Here is a 9,528-nt window from a genome sequence, read left to right as displayed (position 1 = left end):
ACAAACTACCTTTTAAATGTGAGAACAGTCAATTAAAAACATTAAACAAACTAAGCATTCACCTACACTGTTTATCCAGATTATTCATCAGAGTTTTATTAAAAACTAACATGAGAGAAACCAATTTCTATGGCATAACAAATACATACATTACAAAACCTAGTACGGACAATTCAGTGACAGGTAAACAAGGTAAAGGCAAAGTTATTAAATCACCAAATGCACAAATCACTGACTTATTTCTATTGTTTTTAACAAAACCTACTCAGTGGCCACTTGATTTTGTACACCTGTACAATCTATTGCAATTTAATACAACAGCTCTGCCATATAATCTACCTCTGCAAAGCTTATCATTTTTATAATATCATTTTACTGAAATTGTCAGACATTAGTGTTGCATTGCTCAGGTGCATTAACAGAAAGATAGAAAACTGAGAAGGGATATTTTAGATACGTATTGCAATGTTTAAAACGTGCATATATTTTGTGTAAATCATTTCAGTTTAAATAGTTAATTATCTGGTTTTCAACCCTTTCTTGTCCTGCTGTGACAGGAACCCTTAGAATCAATGAAATCGAATGCTTAGTAACTGTGGACAGATACTAAAGTATTTAAGAAGGCATTTGTTCAATAATCAAAGTTTCTTTTTCTGCCACTCAGATCATCACATCCCCACACTGTGTTTTACCTCTTCTTATAAACACAATTATCTTTACTACATTTAAATTGTCCAGCAATTATATATGTCATGAGAAAAACAAATCAAAATCAAAATCTTTATTTTTCCTTTGTCATTATCGAACATTGAAGAACAGAAATCACAGTGTAGAACTTTTAAGTGCAAATGAACAATGTAAAAAATAAAGTCTTTCATTAGCTCTTCTCACCCATCAAATGGAAACGTTTACTGTTTCTAAACAATAAAAAAAGAAAGAATGCAACACAATGTTTGTTGGCAGTACCAGCAAATAAAATAAGCTATGAACAGTTTCCCCTTAAAATCATAAAAATTATAAAAAACGTCTGTATCAGCGTCTCAAATTGAAGAACATATGTTGCATTTCAAATCTAAGTGCCACATTATACTGAAAATGAACGCCTGGAATTCGCGGAATGCACTTAAGTGTTGAACATTTGCTCGTAAAGACTTTGTTTCTGTTTCCGCTTTAATCAGCCGAGGTTCCCATCAGGCTGCAGAACTGCAAACCTCAACATCCGAACATATTTCACAATGATGTCACGGTGAATTTTTCAGACGGCTCTGTGGCACCGAGAAAGCCCGAAACCGCACGAAAGGGCTCAAGAGAACTAATTGAAACTCATGCAGAATAAGGATTTATATGCACTTATAACGCTGCTTCATTTAAAGCAGCAGCAGTTGTTCATGTAATTGGTTGTGGATAACATGCCATGAAGACACATAATACAAATTATGCATCTATACTCGTTTTGCTCCGCCTTCAGTCTGTGAGGTTGAAAAAAGCTCAGCGGTCATCAGACTACAGTCATCTCAGTGCTACAAAGCTTTCATAGAACTCAGGCTGTGGCCAGTCTCCAACGACCACGTCACGTATCATTTGCATAACTGCCCTCTAGACCATTTAGGCAATGTGGTTTGTGAATGCACTGCAGTACTTCTAATCAATGACATCACAGATATTTCACCGGTTCTCATCTTGTTGGTTCTGTTTCTCCTTCACCAGCTGAATGCCCGTCTTCTTCCTGCACGGCGACCCTCCAGCAGAGAGACAAGACCGGAAGCGAGAAGATGTCCTCTCCACTGTCCGCTGAAAATAAACACTTCTCCTCTTCAGCAACTGGATTTCTGGCTTTTTTTTTTTTTTTAATGGCTGCATGCAGTCTGCTACAGCGCCTGTGTCTCTGGGTGCATTAGCTGCTGCACCACCAGGTCTATATTGATGATGGGGCTGAAGTAGAGAGCCCAGTAGAAGAGGCAGTTGCACACAAACTGAGGGACAAAAGGCCACAGGAGGGCGAAGGCAAAGCCCTGAGATAACGTCTTCCACAAGTGGTTCCACATCTTGCGCGGCAGAGACCTAAAGAAAGTGGAAGATACAAGTTAGTGCATGAGGCCTTCTGCGCCTCAGGAACTGACCGACCTGTAACTCAACGTGCACAGTAGCTTGAAACCGCTGGTATACAAGGCTCCAGACTAACTTTATTCAAAGACCCAGAACTGTCCCGGAAAAAAAAAGATTTCAACCGTCCCAAAGTCATTGTTAACTCTTAGTTTCTTATTGTCTGATCTGTGGAAGTTATTTGCATAAAACACACGATTCAAATCAGAATTCTTATATCCATCTTACATTGCTGTGAAAACACCTTCTAACAACTGTATTCATTCAAGTTTCTCCCCAAAAATAATACACATCATGATGATGAGAGGACGCTAGCTTTGTTTGTTTTTCTGCTTTGCCTTTGCATCTCGAGCGTGAAAGGCCTTTAAAATATATTTAAAACACAGAGCGATAGCAGCCTCCCCCCCCCTCCCCTGTGTGTGTGTGTGTGTGTACCTGATTCTGGCTCTTGTCCAGAGTCTCCACAGGGCGCAGCCCTCCAGCACAGACAGCAGCATGGCGTTAACAATGATGAAGCGAGACGTCCAGTAGTGGACGGCCAGCCAGTCCCAAGCAAACTCTGCTATCAGCTGGTACGGAAGCAGCAGGTACTTTACCAGAAACTCTGCCCACTGGCGCCAACTGGGCTCCAACTAACAGACACGGGAACAGCACAGAGAACGAAAGACGGCGGTTGAGACACACAATCATTACAGGCATGGATGTCACACAAAGACAATCTGGTGGAGAAAGCATATTTACATGCAAATTAGAATTCAGATGTTACGTTAAGATAATTCTTGCTGTGATATTTTAGTCAGAGTGAAGTTATTATCACTTATAACTGCTAGCATGATGCCCATTTCAAATTTGGCCAAATATTCTAATGTTTGTTCATCTTCCAGGGTGTGTTCATGAGGAAAGATGACCTGGATCCACCACCTCTGTTTGCCTACATAATAAAATCCCAACGTTTAAGGGCCCAGAGGCCTCAAGACCAACCCTGGTCTGGGTAGTGGCTCATTAGGAGCGATGTCTGACACCTGGGTTAGTTAGTGCTCACTAGGGACGTCTCTAATGACGCATTTCACCGACGTTTAAACGGAAGTTCAAATTTAGAGTCATCCAAAAGTAAGAAAACACTGAGAACAGTCACAATTAAGGTCAAACATTCTCAAAAGAAACATTTAGTATTATATAAGAGCCGTTTGAAATTGTTCATCACGTTGATCGTTTTGTCATATTTAATACCCTTCTCTCTCCTTTTGCTTCTTTAAATAAATGTATTTTCGTTAAAGAGTCGGGACGTGACGAGATGAGCCGAGAGAGAGAAGCACAGTTTGTAAAGGGTCACCTGTGCGCTGAGGAAGCTGCTCTCCATTGACTGGCCGATGTGTGTGATGGCCGGACAGCAGGTGTGCAGGAAGGGCAGGAAGGTTTCCGAGTAGTCGAATAAGTACAAGTAGAAGAGTGTGAGGCGAGGGGAGCGCTTCAGTGCGTACAGCAAGAACAGGGACTTCCCTGCATTGATAGCCTGGCAGAAAGCGAGAGAAGAACACAGTTTGTCAGCCGTTTGTGTAAGAGGTATGACAAATAATATGACAAACACACTATTTGGAGATTCAGTTCTTAAAAACTCAATTATAGAGCATTTTACGCGTTACGTCATTAGTGCATGCTACTGTCGTGGAGGTGGATGCAAAACAACTTCTTATTTACTCATTTAAGGATGAAAAGTACTAAAAGTGCAGAATAAGGAACGCTGAAAAGGTGAATGCTCAGTAGTTTCTTCGTCGTGGAGCAGAAAGGACTCCTAACCTTGTATTCCCAGAGGTTCTGCGGAGGTTTGGCCCCCAGGGCTTTAACTCGGTCCAGTTCTGCCAGAATGGCCCGTCGGTGAGCCTGATTTTCGATGTTGTAAGGCGGTTTTAACAACTCTTCATCCCCCAGCATCAACAGCAGCCTGGAGCAAAGAAAACCAACACCACGTCGGACGAACATAAGGATCCACAACATGAGGGCGGTCTGTGCAAGTATGAACCTCACCGTAGAACAATGCACTACAGTCAACAGTTCTTTTGAGCAAACGTACCCACTCGCATCCCAATATGAACAGAATGCTAACACACATAGAAAGTCATTCCTTACCTCCCGTTGACGTTCTCCTGCTGGAAGGGTTCTCTGTAAAGCTGGGCCCAGGGCCCCAAGTGTTCCAGCCAGGACACCACTTCCTCCGGCGCCCAGTGAGACACCGGTTTACTGATCAACAGGTCGTGGGGCTCCACTGCACCGCTGCTCCAGTGAAACACCAGCACCAGCAACTGCAAAATGCACAGACATACAGAGGAGGTACAGTGAACACTCGTTTTAGATGCAACGAAAAGGTTTGGGTCACAAAGCTATGGTGGTGGTGGAGAAGGAGGAGGAACTGTGCCGTTCATTCTCCTACAAGAGGAGACAATTAAAGCTACTAAAACAGCTATAAAGTGGAAACCTATACATCTTTGTCATTTTTCAGTTTTAGAAATCAAAGGGCAAGAGATAAACCCGAGTCTGTAACGAAGGTGGACCCAGACTAGCGAGGGATTGGTGGGCATACAAAGTCACATTAGTCTACCGTAAAATTGTAATAATGACTTCTCATAGTTTTTTTTCCAGCGTGATTAATTATAAAATCCATTATCTAATGATAAAACTGTACAAATCTCAGTTTCTGTGTTATTTTCCAGTGCACTGAACGGAAGCCAAGAAAGTCTAAAGTCATAATTCACAAAGCCAAAAATATCCAAAACAAACGCAGAAAAAGAGCCTGATTCAATAATGATCATATTAAATGAACTGGGGTCAAATACAGGACCATGGTCTCTTCTGTTTACATGCTGCCAGCAGCGCGCGCACGCGCACACACACACACACACACACACACACACACACACACACACACACACACACACACACACACACACACACACACACACACACACACAGCCACACACACACAGCCACACACAGCCACGTAGCGAGACACACAGTCATGTTGCTCCCAACTGCCACATGGACAAAATAAACATGATCTGTCTACATGATGTGAACACTGACCTCTTCATCCACTTCTGTGAGAACTTTGAAATATTTCATACCACTGTTGTTAAAATAAGCTCAAATTATTTTGAATTATTTTAAACAGTGTAGGTGTAACTGAGCAACTTATAAAGGTCAGATTTACAATGACTTTTTCAGTATTATGAAGGGAAACAACTCTTCAGTGAGAAATCCATGACTGCATACTATATCTTATGGAGTATGCAGCTAGTAAAACTTGTATTAACTTACAATGAAATCGGTTTCTATTCCAAACATTTCTACTTTCCAAAAAGAAAGCAAAACCACAATCACACCTTTCACTATAGAGTATAAACTAATGTTCCGGTGAGGTGAGGTGAGTGTTAAACGACTTTAACATGTTATCAGCAACCACACTGACGCACTATCAATGTGTCAACGGCACCTGATGGGCAGGTATTTAGGAACCATCGCATACATTTTTTGGCCAATTTCCAATTATTAAAAAGAAAGTCTGACCAGACGATTCTGATTTTATTTCTTTCTAAGAACTGTAATAGACAGCATGTAAAATATTCTTATTTGAAAAAAAAAAATGTATTAAACTGTATGTAAAACATTAACTATTAGATAACTTTTTTTAATACATTTTCTCCAAAACTGCACCAAGTTACAGCACCTTCTCTCAATCTCACTCAAACAAATCTCAAAATAAACATACTCCAGGTTACTGGACTAATAAAATAGTGTGTGTGTGTGTGTGTGTGTGTGTGTGTGTGTGTGTGTGTGTGTGTGTGTGTGTGTGTGTGTGTGTGTGTGTGTCTCTACTGTCTGTCTCTTTGAGCGGGACGTAAGACCATCATGCGTGTGTTGATATGAGCGGCAAAGAAATCGGGCATACGAGAGACTGCTCATGTCAACCTGTGGCTGATCAATGGGTGCGTCGTACTTACAGCCACACAGCAGAGAGCAGTCAGGACTCCAGAGAAGAAGAAGCCGGCTCCTTTGTGCTGGTTTGTCCTGGATCTACCCAAGTTGTCACCGAACCTAAACACACGTAGAGATTCAATGGAAGGCAGCTCTTTTGCTTCAGACCACGAATGTGAACAGATCAGAAAACAAGGCGAGTTCATGGGGATAGGGTCAGCACTGTTTGACTTGCATTGTGGGTAATGTATGCTCCAGGTTTTGACAAGGAAGAAGGATGCATGTAATTTTAAAAAAAAAGACTGCATCTATTATTTTTCTATGCTTTCTGTAGTAAACAGTCCATCATGAGTCTGACAGGAGGACGCTGTAGGAGTGCAGTGCTAAATTGATGGAGTACTCTTTTCGGTGTATACTCAGGTGACTGCTCCAACGCTTTACCCCAAAACAACTTTTATCACATTATACCGTCCTACCTCTGGAAGGCCAGCAAGCTCCGGGAGATTTTGGGGTTGGCCTGGATCTCTGCTCTCCTCCGCTCAACGACCTCACTGAACAGCTTCTCTGTTGCATCCCTAGAGAGGAGAGCATTAAGTTAACACATGCAATGTTCTGTGGGTTTTTCTTTAGCATCAACCAACCTAGTTCATGCACCTCAGCCATGTTGAGAAAAATGTATAGTTAGTCTGCTTTGTGTCGTTTTAAACAGTTTAATCAAACTCTTAAATATCTGGAAAATGTGACAAATGACTTACTAGACAAGTGAAAACACCCTAATAAAGTCGTTCCCTTTCCCAGACTAATGTCCGTTACAGTGTACAAATATAACCCCAACTCCTGTTATATTAGTATAACTTTGTCATATTCATATTTTTATAAACCTCTTCACTTCCATGAATATATGGCGTTACAGTATTTGAGTCTGATGGCAACAGCTGGCTTCTTCTTACTTATTAAAGTAAAAAAGGAAATGATTTTAAAGACATTCAAATGTCATTACAAACATACGTTTCTGCCTCACTGATTGAAGTAGCTGTGGGCGTCATTTCTAACACCAACTCCATACATTTGAGTACATTCTTCCATCGTGATCTTTTCTTCCTTCTACTCTCTAAATTCCTGACCAATGAACAAAAGATATTTTTAAGCGTGTGACTTTTGTTCACCAAAGTCGTTTGCGTGTTTGGGAATGGTGTGAAAGTGAAACCATGCAAACAAAAACAATGTTATCTTGGACCAGATGCTGAAAGGGAAAGTCTAACGCAGCTTATGTGGAGCATGCGTTTGTACTGTCTCACTCATCATTCATTAGGCAGACAAGCCAGCAGAGCGGTAACTCCAGCATATATAAAATGATACCCAGCCCTCAACACCTTGTCTCACACACAGGTTTTTTGTCAGTGGGTCTCTGTTCTCTACTGTACGGGAGAGAAATGTGAACACTGCGGTCAGAAAAGCAAACATTCATTCCCTGATATGGTCTGGCTGTGAAAGGCATACCTCAGCAGTATGTTGATTTTAGGAAAGCCTTCCCACTTCTCCCGGCACTCTGGGCACTCGTTCTTGCGAGAGGACTCCCACCACAGAGCCAGACAGTGGCGGCAGAAGTTATGGCCGCAGGTCAGGGTGGTGGGGTTCACCAAGATGTCGTAGCAGCAGTGGCATGAGAACTCGTGTTCCGAGATGTCGGTGGCGGTGGAGGGCTTCGACTGGGGAGATTCAGATAAGTGAGGGGGGGCGTCCATTGATGCTTCCAGACCATCGTCGGATGAATCCCACTCCATGTGGTGCAACATATCCAAGTCTGAGTAAGAGGAGCAACAAGGTCACAAAAGAACTACAAGGAGAAAGCGACAGAATTTTAAAGTATGTGTACAAAAATGCGTCTCAGAGACAACTGACTAATTGGTTAATGAGGTAATTGTTTCAGCACTGAAAGTTCTTCACTGCTCTACTACACAAAGATAGTGTAACTTCAAATGAACGCAGACTTGTTTCCTGTGATGGATTTGACAACTCCAGCAAGTTTCAAGAGTGTGTATATGATTTCAATGCCATACAGAATATACGTTTGTCATTGGGTTCAGGAAATTGGCAAATTACAGCTTGTGTAACGGCTTGATTTGTTGCATAATAGATCTTAGTTCCTGAGCTCAGTTACACATATATCTTTTTGCAATTTCAAACATCATCTAGTAGCATTAGAAAGCAACAAAGGAAGTATTGCTAATCCCACCTGAAACAGGTTTGGACAGATTATTACTAAATGGATGCAAGAGTGCAATCATAATTCAATACATCGCAGCAGTTTGATGCGATATTGAGATCATGGAGCCCTGCTCTTCTGAAAAAAAACTCTTTCAAGAAGCCAACTGCCACAAGACGGCCTGTACTAATGGAGACATTGATCTATTGAGTTTGGCTGAACAGACAACAGGCACAGAGATTTAAATCCTTGATGTCAACATAGTCCCTAAAAACATATAGATATTTATTGGAAGCCAGCTCTTTTGCTTTTGAACTAAATGTACAGACACAAGGCAAGTTCATGGAGATTACATCATCACTGTCAAAATGATCTCAAGGAAGAGGAATGTATAGAATAAAAATGACACAAATTTAAAATCTTACAAAAAACTAAATGACCCATTTAAGAAGTTGGAACCATGAAAGCTTTTTTTGGGTATGAAAAACAAACGATCATCAAAAGAGAACTCCTCATATGTTTTCTGTAACTAGTAAACTAACCTGTCAAATGAATGTAATGGAGTAAAAAGTACAGTATTTCCTCCATTGAAGTGTTGAAAAGAAAAGACTCAAGGAACGTTTAAGTTCAAGTAACGTTACCTTAAAATTGTTCTTATGTAACGTTACAGGTACTTGAGTAAATGTATCTAAGCTACTTAGTTAGATGCCTTAGCTTTATATAACAAACACTGAGTTGGTCAGGACCGTTACTTTAGACACTGATAACTAACATATAGTAACATATATAGCACGTTATAAATATATATATATATATATATGTGTGTGTGTATAGTTACTTGGATAGCAGCTAACGCTACCTTAGCTATCACATCCTGCTCTGGACGTTAGCTGTCCTCTGTAACTAGTTAGCTAGTCGTTAGCTACTTAGCAGCTAGGTCACGACTCGTAACGTCACTGGTCTATAAAGCAGAAATAACAGGTACATTACAAATCATTCGCGTTAAGACAGATATGCTAGTTAATATGCCAGCAAAATGATAGCTAACGTTAGCATAACAACTAACGTTAGGAAGGTAACTGCAGGTCAAAGTGACAGTTTAACCTTACCTCAGGAATGGCCTTTGCTGGAGGATGACATAACGATGTGGTTAAAATAACTCAGGTGTGCTTATCGTGAAATTAACCTTAACTCAAAGGTAAATATTCAGCTCGAGCAGCTGTCGCCATGGCTTCGACTCCGCGATGCTG

General features: G+C 41.0%; 1 protein-coding gene across 1 annotated transcript; it reads right to left on the bottom strand.

The window, feature by feature from the left end:
- Positions 1-1,724: 1,724 nt before the first annotated feature.
- Positions 1,725-9,528, bottom strand: LOC306695641 (bifunctional apoptosis regulator-like). Its single transcript, XM_079158941.1, has 9 exons — positions 9,388-9,528; positions 7,573-7,876; positions 6,549-6,647; positions 6,099-6,192; positions 4,231-4,403; positions 3,901-4,045; positions 3,437-3,616; positions 2,539-2,735; positions 1,725-2,061 (listed from the first exon to the last, which is right to left on the bottom strand). The coding sequence occupies exons 2-9, from the start codon at positions 7,866-7,868 to the stop codon at positions 1,869-1,871; spliced, it is 1,377 nt and encodes a 458-aa protein (XP_079015067.1). The 5' UTR covers positions 7,869-7,876; positions 9,388-9,528; the 3' UTR covers positions 1,725-1,868.

The sequence above is a fragment of the Pholis gunnellus genome (genome assembly GCF_910591455.1).
Source record: "Pholis gunnellus genome assembly, chromosome: 5".
NCBI classification, from domain to species: domain Eukaryota; kingdom Metazoa; phylum Chordata; class Actinopteri; order Perciformes; family Pholidae; genus Pholis; species Pholis gunnellus.
This window is presented reverse-complemented; position numbering and strand designations above follow the sequence as displayed.

Bases quoted from the DNA above. Each gene is read 5' to 3' on its own strand.
- LOC306695641 (XM_079158941.1), bottom strand. From the start codon at position 7,868: ATGTTGCACCACATGGAGTGGGATTCATCCGACGATGGTCTGGAAGCA. The intron at 4,404-6,098 runs GTAAGTACGACG...TGCATTTTGCAG, and splicing joins CTGCTCTCTGCTGTGTGGCT to TTGCTGGTGCTGGTGTTTCA. The intron at 3,617-3,900 runs GTTAGGAGTCCT...GCTTTCTGCCAG, and splicing joins AGAACCTCTGGGAATACAAG to GCTATCAATGCAGGGAAGTC.